Here is a 19,379-nt window from a genome sequence, read left to right on the forward strand (position 1 = left end):
AAAATATGGTTACTTTAAAGAGTTTTTCAATTTTTTGTTAAACAAACTACTGACTTCCTCACATAGTTCTGCTCATTAGAGTGTAATAGAATCAAATAAATGCTGAATTTATTAAACTCAAGTTATTTCATGCACCTAGTGTTTCTTTGTTTTCCGATATTTTTACCAGGCAGATCTATCACACACTAAGATATTGAAATATTACACAAAACTCAGTGCTTTGACACACAATAGGTATTCATGTAAAGAGAGGTAACCAAATATTAAGGAAAAATGTTGTCCTTACAGTTAATACTTAATACTTGAAATAGTTTTCCCAGGATGTTTACCATGGCCGCCCAGGACAGAGAGATTATATATTTTGAAAGCTCAGTTCCTGGTTAAATTTAAATAAATAAATCATTTAATTGATAATAATAATAATCACAAATAATTTGTTGTATGTAAAGTTAGTACCATAAATCTTTCACCTATTTATCGAAACATTTTCCAATTATAGTTATATAATGGACATGGACTAAGTGTGTCCATGTCAGCTTTCATTTGAGGGTATCCACATTCAAACTGTGTTTAGGATTTTCAGCTAATTAACATGTGTCACCCACTTTTTAAAGGGACAAAAGTAATTGGACAATTGACAAAGGCTATTTCATGGGCAGGTGTTTGAAATTCCTTCATTATTAATTGAGCAGACAAAAGGTCGGGAGTAGATCTGAGGTGTAGTGCTTCCATTTGGATGATTTTGCTGTGAACAGACAACATACAGTCAAGAAGCTCTCCATGCAGGTGAAACAAGCCATCCTGAAGCAGAAAAAAACATCAGCGAAATTGCTACAATATTAGGAGAGGCAAAATCTACAGTGTGGAACATCCTGAGAAAGACACACGGCACTGGTAAACTCAGACCTGCACGTCCACGGAAGACAACAGTGGTGGATGATCCCAGACTCATTTCCATGATGAAAAGAAACCCCTTCATGACAGCCAAACAAGTGAACAACACTCTCCAAGAGGTAGGCGTATGGATATGAAAGTCTACCATGAAGACGACACTGCATGAAAGTAAATAAGACGGTTCACTGAAAGGTGAAAGCCACTCATAAAACTCAGGAATAGACAGGCTAGACTGGACTTTGCTAAAAACAAAAAAATCTAAAAAAGCCAGTACAGTTTGGGAAAAACATTCTCATGATAGATAAACGCAAGATCAACCTCTACCAGAAATGTGGCAAGAAAAAAGTACTGAGAAAGTGTGAAACAGCTCATGATCCAAAGCATACCAAATCAACTGTAAAACACAGCACAGGCAGTGTGATGGCTTGGGCGCGCATGGCTGCCAGTTGCACTGGGACGCTAAAGTTTATTCATGATGTGACACATGACAGAAGCAACACAATGAACTCCTGAGGTGTTCAGAGACATACTGTCTGCTCAAATCCAGCTAAATGCAATCAAATTGATTGGCTGGTATTTCATAAAGCAGATGTAAAAAGACCCAAAACATATGGCCAAAGCAACACAGGAGTTTATTAAAGTAAAGAATGACCAAATCAGTCACCTGATCTTAACCCAGCTGAACATTTCACTTGTCGGAGACTAAACTTCAGACATGCACACAGACAAGAAAGCTCCTTACCATGCATGGAGGGTTTCACCCCAAGTCCAGCACCCTGAGGCTGTATGCTAAGCGGAAGGAAGGAGGCCGGGGACTGGTGAGTGTCAGCACCACAGTCCAGGATGAGACAACGAACATCCAAGAATACATTGGGAAGATGGCCCCAAATGACCGAGTGCTCAGTGAATACCTCAGGCAGCAGAAACTCAAGAAAGTGGAGGAAGGCGAGGAACCATCATGGAAGGACAGGCCCCTGCACGGTATGTACCACCGGCAGATAGAGGAGGTGGCTGATATCCAGAAATCCTACCAGTGGCTGGACAAAGCTGGACTGAAAGACAGCACAGAGGCACTAATCATGGCAGCACAAGAACAAGCTCTGAGTACAAGATCCATAGAGGCTGGGGTCTATCACACCAGGCAAGACCCCAGGTGCAGGCTGTGTAAAGATGCCCCAGAGACAATCCAGCACATAACAGCAGGGTGCAAGATGCTAGCAGGCAAGGCATACATGGAACGCCACAACCAAGTGGCCGGCATAGTGTACAGGAACATCTGTGCCGAGTACAACCTGGAAGTCCCGAGTTCAAAATGGGAGACGCCCCCAAGGGTGGTGGAGAATGACCGAGCTAAGATCCTGTGGGACTTCCAGATACAGACGGACAAAATGGTGGTGGCTAACACACCGGACATAGTGGTGGTAGACAAACAGAAGAAGACGGCCGTAGTGATCGATGTAGTGATACTGAATGACAGCAACATCAGCAAGAAGGAACACGAGAAGCTGGAAAAGTACCAAGGGCTCAGAGAAGAGCTGGAGAAGAATTGGAGGGTGACCCAGAGGTAATTGGAGCGCTCGATGCAGTGACCCCCAAGCTCGGCGAGTGGCTCCAGCAGATCCCGGGAACAACATCTGAGATCTCTGTCCAGAAGAGCGCAGTCCTGGGAACAGCTAAGATACTGTACAGGACCCTCGAGCTCCCAGGCCTCTGGTAGAGGACCCGAGGTTGAAGCTTGAAGGGATTTTGTTTTATACATTATACATTACATTTGAAAATGTTTTTTTTATCTTATCTATTTTAATTCTTTTAATTTGATCATACTATCCCTCTGTTCAGCACTGTGCTATATAAATAAAGTTGACTTGACTTGACACTCTCTTAACGCCATCATGACAGTCCAGAGCTTCCTCAAATGGAATAAGGCTGCTGCCATAAGGCTGGGACAAATGTGACAGAAAGTTGGATACTGATGTTGAAATACCTGTAACACTTGTAGGTGGAAACCCACTAGTGTCTTATGTATATGTTTTCAGTGACGCTTGTGTTGATGAGCACACAATGAATCACAAACATCCAGGAAGGTTCGATAGAAGGAAATACTCTGAAAGAAATGTCAGAAAAGCAGGAAGTTCCCTGTAAACGATTTAATCAATAAAACTGTCATTGCTTGGCTTCACTTGATATTTATCTTGTTCTTTGGTCCACACAGTTCAGTACTCCTGAGTCATTCTTTCCCTTCACTAATACTTTAAACTTTCCAACCTCATGTGGCTGCATTACAACTTTGTAATAAAAATAGAAATTGAGCTCCTACCTATGCCACATAAAAGGGTTATAATAAGAGTGTTTCCATTTTTTTAAAAGGTTTCTCATTTCATTTACAACAACATGGTCTACTGTAGTGGCTCATTTTCTTTTCAGAAATTATTGTTCTGAATCTTAGTCCTCTGCTTCTCATATTTTTTCTTCCATTGTTGGCATCAATCTTCAAGGCAGGCTTTAATAAAACTCCAGGTCCAGCTGGTTTTCCAACAGTTTTATAAAGAATTTTGGCCTACACTAGAAACCACTATTTTTCAGAATGGTAACTCTTATTCAGAATGTCTGTGAAGGTTCTCAGTCATCCAGGTCATCGTAGTCTAAGGAGATTGGAAAGAAAAGCGTCTGGACTTCTTTAGGTTTCTTGAAGATGCTTTGCATCTCATCCGAGATGCTTCTTCCGTTCTAACCGCAAATGGTGGAGAGTCTCAGATTTTAAACCCTATGGCAGTGTCCCCAAGAGGGTCATGAACCCCCTAATGATCCTCTATCGAATCAAACGAGTCAAGGTGTAAAAATGGGTGTGGGTCACAAAGAGCAAAGGTTTCCAGTCAATTCATTGTGAAACCTAGCCCCACCATATCGTCATTTACTGAGGTCAAAGGGCCAAGGTTTTAGTGGGCGTTAAGGCGTCTGGAAAGGGATCTCAAAACTGGATTATAAGATTGCAGACAGTTGATGTTGCAGCCCACCGCCTCTGTTCAAAGATGGTCATTCACAGTGGACATATATGGCTTCTTGCACTCCTCTTTCAAACCATCTGTCTTCTCGGTCCAAAATGTAAACATCCTCGAAACATTGACCTTTGTCCTTTAGACACAGATGAACCGCTAAGTCTTGTCCCGTCGAGGTGGCTCTTCTATGTTGTGCATAACTTATATTATACATGTAGTAGTGTGCAATACTCTAATAAAACTATTATTCAAAGTGTAAATGCTTAAATATTAGTCACTACTTTATCACTTTTCTTAATCGATGGCACATCACTTATGATTTTTTGGAGATACTTCAACACTTTAAGATTTCAAGAACTATCTTCACAAAAGTGGGAAAAAAATATTTAAATTAGATTTTAAATAATCTATAAATAATACTGAAGTGAAACTGTACTCAGAAGTACTGAACTGTCTATGGTGAAAAACAAAGTCAACATGAATTGAAAACAAGCAATGGCACCTTTGTTGATTAAAATCTTTGCAGAGAAGTGCCTGCTTCTGGCTGCCAACATTTCTTAAAAAGAAAAAAAAAGAAAGACAGAAAGAAAGAAAGAAAGAAAGAAAGAAAGAATTTCTGCCTAACAAAGCTTCCTGAATGTTTGTGTTTCATTATGATCATATCAACACAAGTGTCACTAAAAAATATTTGGGGTGAAATCCCCTAGGTGTTACAGGTTTTTCCACATCACTATTCAACTTTCTGTCATATTTGCTAAAGTCCCAGAGCAACATCCTTGTTCCTTTCTAAGATGCTGTGGATTCTTTGTATTTTACTACTTGGAGATAGGATTAAGTACTGATTGGGGCAAATTTTAGATGATCACAGTAGGTTTTACTCAGGGAAGTTGGTTGTTTTTGGTTAACCCCCCGCCCCCAAAAACCAACAACAACAACAACAACAAAAAAACATCCAGAGTATCCAAGGTACGTTCTTCTCTTTATGACAAGTGTGACAGCTGAGCCTCCCAATTTACTTCCTGCATAGTGATTTAACAGCGTTTTTTCTAGTTTCAAAACAAACAACTTTCATTTTCTGAATCCAACATTGAGTAAATTACAGTATGGCACAATAATTACCATGAGATACATAATACATATAGAAACACTACATATTAACATCACTTTGGAAATAGAAAGAAGACTGAAGAGAGGGAACGTTTCTGTTTTTACAACAAAAATTTGTGGGTTTTTTAGAGTTGTAAGACACCCCTGTGGAATTGGACAAGCTAGAGTTGGATGTCATGAACACATCGTTTCCAGTTTTTTAATGTACTGTGTAATTAACTCTCAATATCGTTATTATTTTGACTGTTTTTAAACTGGTATAATATTAGTAAAATAGTGACAATACCAAGTCATGTGATGAACGTGAACATGTCCCTGAAACACAATTCCAAAATTTGGTTGAATATTTCTCAAATGTCATATGAATGAAAATAAAGACAATGTGACTTTTCATATAATATCAGAAACAGAGAAGCTTAAAGATAATGTATACCTGATGTAGATGATGTCATACTTTGTTTTCACTGTTCTAACTACACAGGTGAGAGAGATGAATGTTAGAGCCTCTTTTCAAAACGTTCTTTATGAGCGGTTTTACAATAGGCACACCTTCAGTATTTGCATAACAGGTTCATATAACAGAGACACAGAGCAGCAGAGCTTGGAGACACCGCACAGGTCTTCCGTCTCTGGATTGAGGAACCATGTCTCAGAGTGAGTTGTAATAAAAAGTTTGTATTCACATTAACATCACAATCTTTGCTTTGTATTAATACGTATGTGAATAGCGGGAAAATATTTTTAAATGTAAAGGTTTATAATTGAATTTCAGATTTTAAAAAAGTAATGTTGAGTTTTAACCTTTGCTCGACTCATGGGTCAAGAATTTCCTGTAAAAAGAAAAAGAAAACCTTTTTCTTAAGGACATGAAAACATCTGCTTACATCCACAGCAGATTTTAAAACACAATGTGATGAGTTTTATCTAAGAATCACACCATAACATGTCTTTAATGATCATAGAGGACGAGTCTTCACCTGAACCTGTGCAGCCACAGTAAGAAGATCTGAGTGAGAACACAGAGAAAGCTTCAGCAGACATGACAGACCACCCTGATCAAGAAGAAAATCAGATCCAGTCCAACAACACTGATCACAAGACTGACACACCAGAAAACATGGATGAAACTAAAGGAGCAGGACAAAGGAACAACAGGTAAATGTGAACATGGAGACTTCTAGATTCTGGATTTGACAAAACTTTATGTGAAGTTCACACTGAACAGAAATATTCTTTAATGATGTTCACTGATTTAAAAAGATGATCAGCTGATGATATAAACACAGTTTCTAATCACTTCATGAGGTTGAACACTTCTGTTACAGTTCTGATAAAAATCCTGAGTTACAAGATCAACCTGAGACTAAAGGTGAGACACAAACTTATACAGCAGTTTGTCTTCAGGCCTGTGTCTTTGATTGGTGTAGGTGTAATTCAATAGATTTCTTCCTCTTCAATTCTTGCATCATGCAGCAGGTTTTCAGTGAACTACACAAACTTGCTGAAGAAGAACAAGCTAGGAAAGCATATATGTTAGTTTAAATATAAAGGCTGCTATAAGTGATTACACAGTACTGGGGCAAAAATGACTTTATAATATTTGAAATGGAGTAATTTATGTCATGTCTTTCTCTATAATTTTAATTTTGGTGCTTATTACTGAATATGAAATTTAAGGATACATACAAACTCTGAAAAAGTACTTTTTTTGATTTGTTATTCATCAATGCAGGAAAGCACTCTGAGACCAAAGTGAACGTTGTCCTTCTGGGCATGGCCGGGAGTGGAAAGAGCGCCAGTGGGAACACCATCCTTGGAAAGAAGAGCTTCATTTCTAAACCGAGTTCAAAGCCGATCACCACAGAGTGCCAGGCGGCAGAAACAAGGAGAAATGGCCTACACCTGTTTGTAATTGATACTCCAGATATCTTTGATGATGAAATCAAATCATCAGTTAAGAGCAAACATGTTAAAAAATGCAAACAGCTCTGCAAGTCAGAACCTTGTGTCTATTTAGTTGTGATGCATGTGAGCAGATTTACAGATGGTGAGAGAGACATAGTGGGTAAATTAGAAAAAGCTTTTGGGAGTAAAGTTAAAGAAAAAACAGTGGTACTGTTCACCAGAGGAGACGACCTGCAGCAGGGAGAAATAACCTTTGAGGAGTTTTTGCATAAGGGCCATCCTGGTCTGAGGGAAATTATTAAACAGTGTGGAAACAGGTGTGTTCTCTTTGAGAACAGAAAGTCGAGTTCACAGCAAGTGAAAAATCTGATTGACACAGTGACCGGGCTGTTAGAATAACAGACAACATTACCTCATGTATGAGTTAAAATCACGTGCTTAGACATTTGGCCTTTTTCTGTAGAGCTATGAATAATTTAGAGTCTGGTAGTAATGGGATTCTATATTGTCGAACAATGGATTATACATTAGGGAAGCCAGGGGAAAATTTATTCAATACAAAATTCTTAACAGATATCCTTCAAGGCTGTATAGAATGGGGATTGGTAGAGATGACTTGTGTTGGAAATGCCAACAAGCCAAAGGTACTCTGATACATGCCCTCTGGGAATGTCCGCTGGTTTTTCTAGTTTGGAACACTGTACTGAATTATTTGCAGGGGTGGACACTTCGTAACCTACCCAGATCACCTAAATTATGTCTACTAGGAGACAAAAGAGAGGTGCCGCAATTAAATAAACACCAGTTTAGAGTGTTAAGTACTCCATTGGTAACATGTGCCTGTGTCATTTTGGAAATCTGGAAGGACTCCCATACTGCAACGCTTAAAATGTGGAAAGAAAGAATGATTGGGAATGTTGCGTGCGAAAAGATGCTGGGAAAAATACATCATGTGACGGAAGCTGCGGTGGAACAGTGGGACAGTTTTTGCACCTACATGTCTACCTGACTTGGACATTTGAGCTTAATACAACATATGTTAAAACCTCACTGTTTTTGTTTTGTTTGGGGGGGGGTTTTTTCGGGGGTTTTTTTTGGGGGGGGGGGGGGGGGGGGGTTGTTGTTGGTTTTTGTTTGTTTGTTTGTTTTTGTTTGTTTGCTTCTTCCTTTCGGTTGCTGCATCTTTGTATTTGCTGTTATAAAATGCAAAATCTAATAAATACTTGAATTATAAAAAAAAAATAATTTAGAGTCTGAAAGTTATTCTGTATATTGAACTGGAAGATAGTAATAAAATAATTGCCTTCTATATGCCATTTACTACATTATCATTTAAACAAGAAGAAATGCATTTTTAAAATATGGTTACTTGAAGCAGTTTTACATCTTTTTTTTTAAATAAACCACTGACTGGACAAGCTGATTCACACAGTGAAGGTAGCTTTAAACACAACAGAAAAAAAATAATAAAAAAGAATAAAACATTTATTGTTGTAACTCTGGGTAAATATTTTTATATATTAAAGCATGAAAAATCATATTGTTTTATTTTTACATGACGTTGCTTCTTTATAATTATGACTGGACTAACGTTTGCCTTTAATAATAGAAAGACTGTTTTTAATGTTATTTCCTGATGTTGGGGTGATTTTGTTACAAAATCACTGGTCACATGGAGTCATTACCAGCCAGAGATTAAATGTAAATTATTTTCTTAAGCTATGCATAATATGGTTTATTATATTCTGAAACATCAGGTTCATTATCAGCTTCAGTGAACTGTGATAAAAAAAAATCAATCAATCAATCAATCAATCAATCAATCAATCAATCAATCAATCCTTTATTTGTCACATGTAAAGTTGTTACCTGCAGTTATGTATGTGTATGTAAGCGTGTAAAACCTGCAGATAGCCAGATTAACAGTATTTTGTCTCTATCTATCTGCAATTCATCTCATGTAAACAATAACGTGGCGCACAGCGTGACGTGGAAAAAGGCACATACCTTTGACGTTGTGTGACGAACTCTGTATTCCTCGTCCACATGTAAACGCAAAAAAGGATTTTTAAAAAAATCTCAGTTTTCGGTGATTCGAAACGCCGTTTACATGGACGAAACAGCTGCGTTTTCAAAAATACCCGTGTAGGTGTGGACGTAGCGTAAAAGAGTTAGTAGTTTATTTTAATACTACCTGTAATTTATTGCAGATTACTTGTATTTGCTTAATTGTTTACTAAATGTTTGAGGTGTGAAATAAACCGCAATGGAGCAAAATATGGGTGTGTGTGGTTGGAGGATGTGTGTGTGCGTGTGCGCGTGCGCGCGGGGGCGTGAACATTTTTCTTGTAAAACATAAGGGGGGCCCAGCAAAAAAAGTTTGGGAACCACTGCTTTACAGTATGTTGTAAATATTGTGTACAAGGGAAGGGTTGCCTCAACACTAGAACTAAATATGGTTTTGTTTGTACTTTAGGTGCACTGATCCTGTTACCCATTTTTACACACCGTACACTGAGCTGAGAGGAGCAAGTAAATCATAATCCATACAACACCTTATGTTCAGAGACAGTTCACTAAACGCTCATTGTTCAGAACTGTGTTCATGTATCTGAACTTACACCTAAACATGTCATCTATTATAATATGTATAACATCATTTTTGTTATTCAAGTAAGCACACTGGCATCAAAGTGAACCTTGTTCTTCTGGGAATGTCTGGGAGTGGAAAGACTGCCAGTGGAAACACAATCCTTGGACAGAAAGATCCCAACCTGATCCTGAAGAAATAATTCAAAGTCGTGGCTGCAGGTGTGTTTTTGAACAGCAGCTCAGGCTCATATGAGGATGGACACAATGACCAGGATGATCCAAGAAGGGCAGAATTTATAATTTCATGTCTCAGATCAGAGCAATAAAGTGGTTAGAAATTATTTACTGTCTAAAGATAGAAATTCATAATCATAAAGCGGTAATAGTCAAAGCTAACGGAATACTTGGCTCAGTAGACCTCTGAGTCAGGGATTGTTCTTTCTTTACAGAGGGTTTTTTTATAGCACTATCCATGCCAACCAAAGTCTTCTAAATGACTTCGCAATTTCAGAAAGACAACCATTGTAATGCAATTTATCCTCCAACGTTGTGTAATCTATTATTATAAATGTAAATGTTAGTAGAAAATGGTCTGGCAAAAATGTAAATGATGAGTCTGCTCACTTACATTGTAAGAGGAGCCAGTTGACTAGTACTTTAAGTTGACTCGTATGATTTTGGGGGAATATAAATAAAGCTGAATTGACCTGAATTTAATGTTTTGAGGTGTTCAACCATTTAAAATGACATGTGGTGATCTTACAGCTCTACACAAGCAGAAAAGTATAAAGTAAAACCAAAATGGATCCACTCAGCAGCTTCAACGATGGATTCTGCATTCAAATAAGAAAATATAATGAGACAAAACATTTAGTAAATGTTTTTTATCTGCACTGCATGTTGTGGGAATTACTGTTTGATTTATTCTGACAATTTACTTTAGTTCAGAAAATTTAAGTAAGAATTCAGAAAAAAATGGTATAGTGTCAAGATCACTGAGCGGGAAGTAAAGCTGTCACACCTTTCAATAAGAAAATATTCCCCTGAGATGCTTTGGATGCCTCTGTTGGACATCAGCCTGTGAGTAAACAGCCAGCTCAGCCAAGTAAGATCTTTAATCTTTGAATACCACTCTCTTATCTCCATCATGAGAGTCCAAAAGGAACAAGGATGCTGCTGTAAGGCTGGAACAAATATGACAGAAAGTTGAATACTGATGTGGAAATACCTGTAACACTTGTAGGTTGAAATCCACTGGTGTCTTCGGTGCATGTTTCCAGTGACACTTGTGTTGATGAGCTTGTAATGAATCACAAACATCCAGGAAGGTTTGATAGAAGGAAATGTTCTTAAAGAAAAGAAAGCAGGAAGTTCCCTGTTTTTAATCAACAGCTCAGTGCTTCTGAGTCATTGCTTCACTTCAAGACTACTTTAAAACAAGTTTATTTGAACGCATTCCAACCTGACGTAGCTGTATTACAACTCTGCATAAAATATGAAATAAAAATAGAAACTCACTTTCTGCATCCACTTAGGCTTCTCCTCTGCTTCTCATATTTTTTCCTTCAGTTGTTGTCGTCAATCTTCAGGCCTGGCTTTAATAAAGTTCCAGGTCCGGATGGTTTTCCAGCACTTTTGTAAAGAATTGTGTCCAACACTAACATCCGCTATTTTTCAGAACAATTGACTGTGTGCACGTTAGTGTCATGGTCTACGGTGGGTGGCTGGAGTTTCCATTAGGCTCCTGAACTGACCTGGGATCCGCCCCTGGGCAGGGCCAACTCCAGCTCCTGCACACCTGGAGCCTATTGCAGGCTATCAAGCCAGAGGGATTTAAACCACACATCGATGTTCACTCACTGCCAGTTCGTCATCAACCCATGTTGGTAACAGGTCTTGTGTTTCAAGTTCTCGCTGTGATTCATCTTACTAACTAAGACTCTTTTGTGCTACAGTCGCTGTACCCACCCTGGCTCACTCCACCTCCGGACTCGGAATATCTAATGATCATTTTGGAAATCCCTCTGTGCCTCACCTGCCTGCCCTCCTGCCATCACACTCCATCTGGAGCCCCGGATCTCAGGTCAGCCTTTCCACGCCACTCAGCCTCCCCTGGATCTTCATCATCCCCCTCTCAAACACTCCAGGTCCCTAACTGCAAAGTAAGAATTGCTGCTCTTATACTGGCCACTTCTGAGCTGCCTTCACTACCTGCCTAACTTCTATATCCTCTCCCCTCAGTGTGACTGTTCCCCACTCAGCTCCGTTCCACTTCTCAGGCCTCGTTCCCTCGCCCTAGCCACGTTCCCCTGGGCACGCCACACCAAGGCTCCACGTCTCGTCATTTTCTGTCTTTGCCACGTTTCCCTTTTTTTTGTTCCCCTTGCACTTAACCGTAATAAACTATTAAATCATCTACCGTCTCCGCTCTGGGTTTCTGCACCTGGGTCCTATTCAGTACCGGCCATCCGTCGCCGTGACAGTACGAACTGGCCAACAAATGGACTCAGCAGACCCGGTACGTGCAGCAGTCTCCAAGCAGGGAGCCATTTTAGGGGCTCATGAGCAAGCGTTGCAGGTTCTCGACACCCGGTGTCAAGCCATAGGCGAGACCCAGGCTAGGATCTTAGCTTCCCTGCAGGAGATTCAGTCGGCTCTTTCCCCTCCTCCAGGCCCATCCTCCGCGTCCCCTGCGCCCGTGGCAGAACCTCCCCAGTCCTCCCCAGCTCCGACCCCTTCGGGCTCCGTGTTTCGCGATGCTGCATTCCCAGAACCCGAGCCGTACTCTGGGGAGCGGGGCCGCTGTACGGCCTTTCTACTGAAATGTTCTCTCGCGTTCACGCATTCACCCCGTTCATTTACTAGCGAATCAGCTCGGGTAGCATATCTGGTGGCTAAGCTACAGGGCAAGGCGCTGTTATGGGCCGAGGCGTACCTGTCGGCTCACCCGCTCCCAACCTGCTCGTTTGATGATTTTCTGTGCGAGTTTAAAAAGACCTTTACTCACCCAGTATCGGAGGGTAGTTCTGATGAAAGGTTGCTCGGGTTGCAACAGGGGAGCCGGAGTGTCGCGGAGTTCATTATCGACTTCCGTACTGCAGCCGCCGAGGCCAATTGGCCCGATCGTGCCCTTCGGGGAGTGTTCCGTCGCGCCTTAAACGACGAGCTCAAAGACCAGCTCGCTTCCCGCGATGAGCCCAAATCCTTTGAAGACTTGGTCTCCCTTTCCCTTCGGATAGATAATCGCCTGAGGGAAAGGGAGGCAGAAAAGAACCAGAAACATCGTAAACCTGCGCCTCGTACGTTTTCACTTCCTCCACCGTCACGTCCGGTGTCAACATCCGCTCCCGTTTCCGTGGAAACGGACGCCGCTCCGGAGCCTATGTTAATCGGCCGCTCTCGTCTCACACCAGAGGAGCGAGAACGACGGCTTCGGTCGGGCGCGTGTTTTTACTGTGGCTCAGTGGAGCATAGGTTAGCGCAGTGTTCGGTTCGGCCAAAAGGCTCCGCCCGCCGGTAATTTCGGGGATACAGGTGGGCGGATCCTCTTTCAGTTCCAAACCCCGGTTAATTCTACCAGTCACCCTGTGTCTAAATAAGGTTTCTCACCCCCTCCATGCTCTCGTTGATTCCGGAGCAGAGCAAAATTTAATAGATTTAGCTCTCGCTAGACGCCTTCATTTGCCACTCAAGACTCTCGATCCTCCCATCCCTGTTACCGCATTAAACGATCAAATATTCTCTCAGATAACCCATCAGGCTGGCCCCGTAACCCTCGTCACCTCTGGAAACCACCATGAAGCCATTACCTTATTCACCTTCTCTTCTCCTGATTCACCACTCATCCTAGGCTACCCCTGGCTACAGAAACATAACCCTCATATAGACTGGTCTGGAAGTAAAATCGCTAGTTGGAGCCCCTTTTGTCTAGCCCACTGCCTCAAGTCTGCCCTACCGCCGGGGGCCCCTGACACTAACACCTCGGGCATTGATCCGGTTGACCTCACACTCGTCCCACCTGAGTACCATGACCTCCAGGAAGTTTTTAGTAAAGACAGAGCGTCGTCCTTACCACCCCACAGGCCTTATGACTGCGCTATCGACCTTCTACCTGGTGCTCCGCTTCCCTCTAGCCGGCTATTCAACATCTCCAGACCAGAAAGAGAGTCCATGGAAAAGTACATCCACGAGTCATTAGCTGCAGGTATCATCCGCCCATCCTCCTCTCCAGTGGCCGCCGGCTTCTTTTTTGTGGAAAAGAAGGATAAATCACTCCGTCCATGCATAGACTACGGAGGGTTAAACGACATCACCATTAAAAACAAATATCCTTTACCCCTTATCAGCTCAGCCTTCGAACCCCTCCATGAAGTCACCGTATTCACCAAACTGGATCTCCGCAATGCCTACCACCTTGTCCGCATCAGGGAAGGGGACGAATGGAAAACGGCTTTTAATACGCCCCTAGGTCATTTTGAGTATTTGGTCATGCCGTTTGGGTTAACCAATGCCCCCGCTGTCTTTCAGAACCTGGTCAACGACGTGCTCCGTGATTTCCTGAACCAGTTTGTCTTTGTTTATCTTGATGACATACTCATTTTCTCCAAGACCCCCCAGGAACACCATGTCCACGTCCGAGCAGTCCTCCAACGCCTCCTGGAAAACCGACTTTACGTCAAAGCCGAGAAATGTGAGTTTCATGCACAATCTGTCACTTTTCTTGGCTATATACTCGCAGGAGGGCAGGTGAAGACTGATCCAGCCAAGATCCGCACGATCCTAGAGTGGCCCACGCCCACGTCACGCAAGCACTTACAACGTTTCCTCGGCTTTGCCAATTTCTACCGGAGGTTTATTCGCAACTACAGCCAGGTAGCCACTCCTCTCACTACACTCACATCCACCAAAAGACAGTTCATCTGGACACCTGAAGCTGAGGTAGCATTCAGTAGGCTCAAGCGCCTATTTACTTCAGCTCCAGTATTGTGTCACCCAGATCACTCCAAGCCATTTGTTCTAGAGGTAGACGCGTCCGACGTCGGCGTCGGAGCGGTCCTTTCACAGCATTCAGGTTCCAAGGCCAAGTTACACCCATGTGCCTTTTTTTCACGTCGACTCTCGTCAGCTGAACGCAACTATGATGTAGGAGACAGAGAGTTGCTGGCTATTAAGTTAGCCCTGGAAGAGTGGCGTCACCTATTGGAAGGAGCTGAACACCCATTCACCATCTTCACAGATCATAAAAACCTTACTTACCTCAAAACAGCTAAGCGTCTAAACGCCCGCCAGGCCCGTTGGTCTCTGTTCTTTGATCGCTTCAAGTTTGCCATCTCTTTCCGTCCAGGTTCCAAGAACGCCAAGGCTGATGCCCTGTCTCGTCTTTACGACCCAGACGCTGAACCCACCGAACCAGCTCCTGTGCTTCCTGCCTCCTGCCGCGTAGCGTTTTTATCCTGGGACATAGAGGAATCCATCCAGCGTGCTTTACTGGATGAACCAGACCCTGGCACAGGTCCTCCGGGCCGCCGCTTCGTTCCCACAGCAACCCGTTCGGCTGTAATTAAGTGGGCTCATACCTCCCGGTTTTCCTGCCATCCTGGAATCGGCCGCACCATCGCACTACTACGTCGTCACTTCTGGTGGGCAACTCTGGAACATGATGTGCGGGACTACGTCTCTGCCTGTGACGTGTGCGCCAGGAACAAGACCCGAAATCAGCGACCATCCGGTCTTCTGCAACCTCTAGCCGTACCTTCTCGTCCTTGGTCCCACATTTCCCTGGACTTTGTCACTGGACTGCCTAGGTCAGCAGGTAAAACAGTGATACTCTCCGTGATCGACAGGTTTTCAAAAGCAGCTCACTTCGTGGCCCTGGAGAAACTACCCACTGCCACGGAAACTGCAAGACTGATGGTTGACCACGTCTTCAAACTCCACGGGATTCCTGCCGAGGTCACTTCTGACAGGGGACCTCAGTTTACATCCCAGGTTTGGAAATCTTTCTGCTCTGCCCTGGGTGCTCGAGCCAACCTCAGTTCTGGTTACCACCCTCAAACCAACGGGCAGACTGAGAGGCTCAACCAAGAGCTGGAGTCCATGCTCCGCTGCATGGTTTCCCATAACCCGGCTACCTGGTCAGCACATCTCCCATGGGTGGAGTATGCGCACAATTCTCATGTTTCCGCATCCTCTGGTCTCTCTCCATTTGAAGCGTCCCTGGGCTATCAGCCTCCCCTCTTCCCTGAGGAAGAGGCTGATTTGGCTGTGCCTTCCGTCCAGCACCATCTCCAGCGCTGCCGCCGCGTCTGGACTCGGACCCAGGAGGCACTGAAGAAAGCTGCTGCCCGCCACTGCCGCTATGCAGATCGTCTACGGTCGCCAGCTCCTCGGTACGCTCCAGGGCAGAAGGTGTGGCTGTCGGCTAAGGATGTTCCCCTTAAAGTTTCCTCCCGCAAGCTGGCTCCTCGGTTTATTGGGCCGTATGTCATCCACTCGGTCATCTCGCCCTCTGCTGTGAAGCTCGAGCTTCCTCCCAGTCTGCGGATTCACCCGGTTTTTCATGTTTCCCAAGTCAGGCCTGTGCTGTCCAGCGTGCTGTGCCCGCCTTCCGACCCCCCTCCGCCCGCCCGGCTCATCGATGGTCATCCGGCCTATACGGTTCAGCGGATCGTTGACGTCCGTCGCCGTGGTCGGGGTCGCCAGTTTTTGGTGGACTGGGAGGGGTATGGGCCTGAGGAACGTGCCTGGGTTCCTCGCTCGTTTATCCTTGATCCTGCTCTTGTCTCTGATTTTTTCAGGTCACGTCGCGGGCTGGGGACCGGTCGGCCGCCGGGTGGCGTCCCTTGAGGGGGGGGTACTGTCATGGTCTACGGTGGGTGGCTGGAGTTTCCATTAGGCTCCTGAACTGACCTGGGATCCGCCCCTGGGCAGGGCCAACTCCAGCTCCTGCACACCTGGAGCCTATTGCAGGCTATCAAGCCAGAGGGATTTAAACCACACATCGATGTTCACTCACTGCCAGTTCGTCATCAACCCATGTTGGTAACAGGTCTTGTGTTTCAAGTTCTCGCTGTGATTCATCTTACTAACTAAGACTCTTTTGTGCTACAGTCGCTGTACCCACCCTGGCTCACTCCACCTCCGGACTCGGAATATCTAATGATCATTTTGGAAATCCCTCTGTGCCTCACCTGCCTGCCCTCCTGCCATCACACTCCATCTGGAGCCCCGGATCTCAGGTCAGCCTTTCCACGCCACTCAGCCTCCCCTGGATCTTCATCATCCCCCTCTCAAACACTCCAGGTCCCTAACTGCAAAGTAAGAATTGCTGCTCTTATACTGGCCACTTCTGAGCTGCCTTCACTACCTGCCTAACTTCTATATCCTCTCCCCTCAGTGTGACTGTTCCCCACTCAGCTCCGTTCCACTTCTCAGGCCTCGTTCCCTCGCCCTAGCCACGTTCCCCTGGGCACGCCACACCAAGGCTCCACGTCTCGTCATTTTCTGTCTTTGCCACGTTTCCCTTTTTTTTGTTCCCCTTGCACTTAACCGTAATAAACTATTAAATCATCTACCGTCTCCGCTCTGGGTTTCTGCACCTGGGTCCTATTCAGTACCGGCCATCCGTCGCCGTGACAGTTAGCATATGCTACTTCCGGTGCGGAAACTCCTGTGGGGAGCTTTGTTTACGGTGTCCTATTCGCACCTTGTTTACGGTCCAAAACAAGTTAAGCAAATGAATGAATCAAGCGGCGATTTACATTTCTATAGATGTCTCGGGCATTTACCCAATATATCTGTAAATGATGTTCATCGACTTGTCGATATTTTTTCCCCGCGCCTCAGAGCAAAAGAGAAAAGGGATTCAAATGTTATATTTCTCAGCGGTCCCAGTCACAACATACCCTTCGTAAATACTAACGTATAGAAACCGTTACCAGCAATCATTCATTTTTTGTGTGGGTTTTTTAACATGCTAACAGCATGTTAACATGCTGTGTAGGTGTGTACTTGACTAGCTGATCTCGACATAACGGGGAAACATCTGGTTTGACTATTCTTCACCTGTAGTTTGAATGCTGAACATTTGCCTGTTTAGATCATCAGACCAGTCACTATACAGAGATGTGCTTCTGAGTGTGGACGATGTGTCTTCTGCTGCAGTGATGCAGTTCTGCTTGTGTTGAGTGATGTAAACAACTGATCGATCTAAACTCTTTAAATGTCAAAACTGATCATTAGATTTTTTATGACACAACAGCGGTGAGTGTTCCCACCTTCTCTTTGCAACTCAACGCGATCTTTCCGTTTTCGAGTTTTGGACATGATTTTGGAGGATATCTTCGCAGTAGTGATTGACTGCAAAGTAAAGCTACCGGAAATGTACAACCCCACATACAGTCTCAAACCAGGAAGTTAGCATTTTCTCGTGCACAGGGTCAATTACTCAAATTCAGAGTGATCACACAGCAATTCCAAACGTCAACTCTGCCAGCATTACCTAAACCAGCCAAAGACCCTACACTCCCATCCAGCTACTGCTTCACTGACCTAAAAAATAATTAGAAGAGTCCTTACCAGAAAACTAGAAAAAGGGTAGACACTCAGCCAGTAGTACACACAGACTGGTACATGTAATATTACTGTAGTAGTACTCTTCCATCAACAGATTAGAAACCACTGTTATTTCTTTGATAAAACATTTAGGATATTTCCTCCCAACAAACCTTCCTGAACATTTGTGATTCATCGTGATCTTATCAACACAAGTATCAGTGAAAAAAGTCTCACAACAACATCGTTGTTCCTTTCTAAGAAAATGTGAGTAGTAATATGTAGGCACTTTTGTTGCGGTGCGGGTTCATGTGCGTCCGTGTACGCCTGCACCTACCCCTGTACAAGGCACTTTTGCTAGTTCATGTGAGTCCCTGGGTTCACTAGGGTTCATATGGTTTACCCATGTATTAATTTAATCAATCAATCATGTTTTAATGAAACTACTTTTTATGGATTCTGCATGTGTCTCTGCAACAGTTATACAGGCATATGTGCTCTTTTTTTTTTTTTTTTTTTTTTTTTTTGCCTGTCCCATTTGGTTCTTTAGCCATCAGAATTGTTGTCTGAAGACCAACAAGGATACCCAATGGATTTACTTTGCCAAATGGATCTTCGTGGCATTGCCGTATTGGTCCATTTGGTCGATCTTTGTTTTTATTATTTATTATATTTTATTTTCAGATGTTACAGACGGGACAGACATCAGTGAGGGATAGGAAAGGGAGAAAGAAAGAGGAAGGAAAGGAAAAACAGAAGGGGAGAGGGACAGTGAGAAAGGGGGGGAGAAAAAAAATAAAAATCTCCTGGATCACCTGTTGAGAGAAGAATAGAAGACAAAAAAAACAAAGCAACATACTAAACACAACACCATCGCATTAATCTAGCTAAGTGTAAACAGCAGTATATACTAAATATTCAATGTTGTTGTGCAGCACGCAGGACAGATGTGCTTCGAAGTAGTAGCCAAGAAAGGTGTAATTTAAGTCTACGAGCAGTGAACACCCGTGTGCATACCTGTGTGGATCAGCGTGCTTGTATTCCAAAGGTTTCTCCATGTAACGATCTGCTAGGGAGTGTGGGGGGGGGGCACAGCCCCGTCCTCCAGGGTATGAAGCAGGTGTGGAGGAGATCAAAACTCCAGACATCCAGAGGCCCCCAGAACACAAGAGACCATGGAAAACCAACAGAGGGGCAGCCGCGCCACTGTCCCAGCAAGAGCTGAGGAGAGTCCCAGATGAGGGTTCACTCAGCAGCCGCGGAGCAGAAGCCAGGGGGAGTTGCAGTGACGCGCCCGTGAGCTCCGCCGGCAGCCAGCTGTGCCTGAGTGAC

The 19,379-nt window shown here is 43.7% G+C and overlaps 1 protein-coding gene across 1 annotated transcript; it reads left to right on the top strand.

Annotated features, from left to right (window-relative positions):
- Nucleotides 1-6,036: 6,036 nt before the first annotated feature.
- Nucleotides 6,037-7,301, top strand: LOC146625942 (GTPase IMAP family member 7-like). The gene is made up of 3 exons (XM_085362217.1): nt 6,037-6,152; nt 6,323-6,366; nt 6,730-7,301. Exons 1-3 carry the CDS (start codon nt 6,037-6,039, stop codon nt 7,299-7,301), a joined length of 732 nt encoding a protein of 243 aa, XP_085218343.1.
- Nucleotides 7,302-19,379: the final 12,078 nt, after the last annotated feature.

Source organism: Diplotaxodon limnothrissa, linkage group LG9 (assembly GCF_057381915.1).
Source record: "Diplotaxodon limnothrissa isolate DT_005_m linkage group LG9, D_limnothrissa_male_GT1.1, whole genome shotgun sequence".
Taxonomy (NCBI): Eukaryota; Metazoa; Chordata; class Actinopteri; order Cichliformes; family Cichlidae; genus Diplotaxodon; species Diplotaxodon limnothrissa.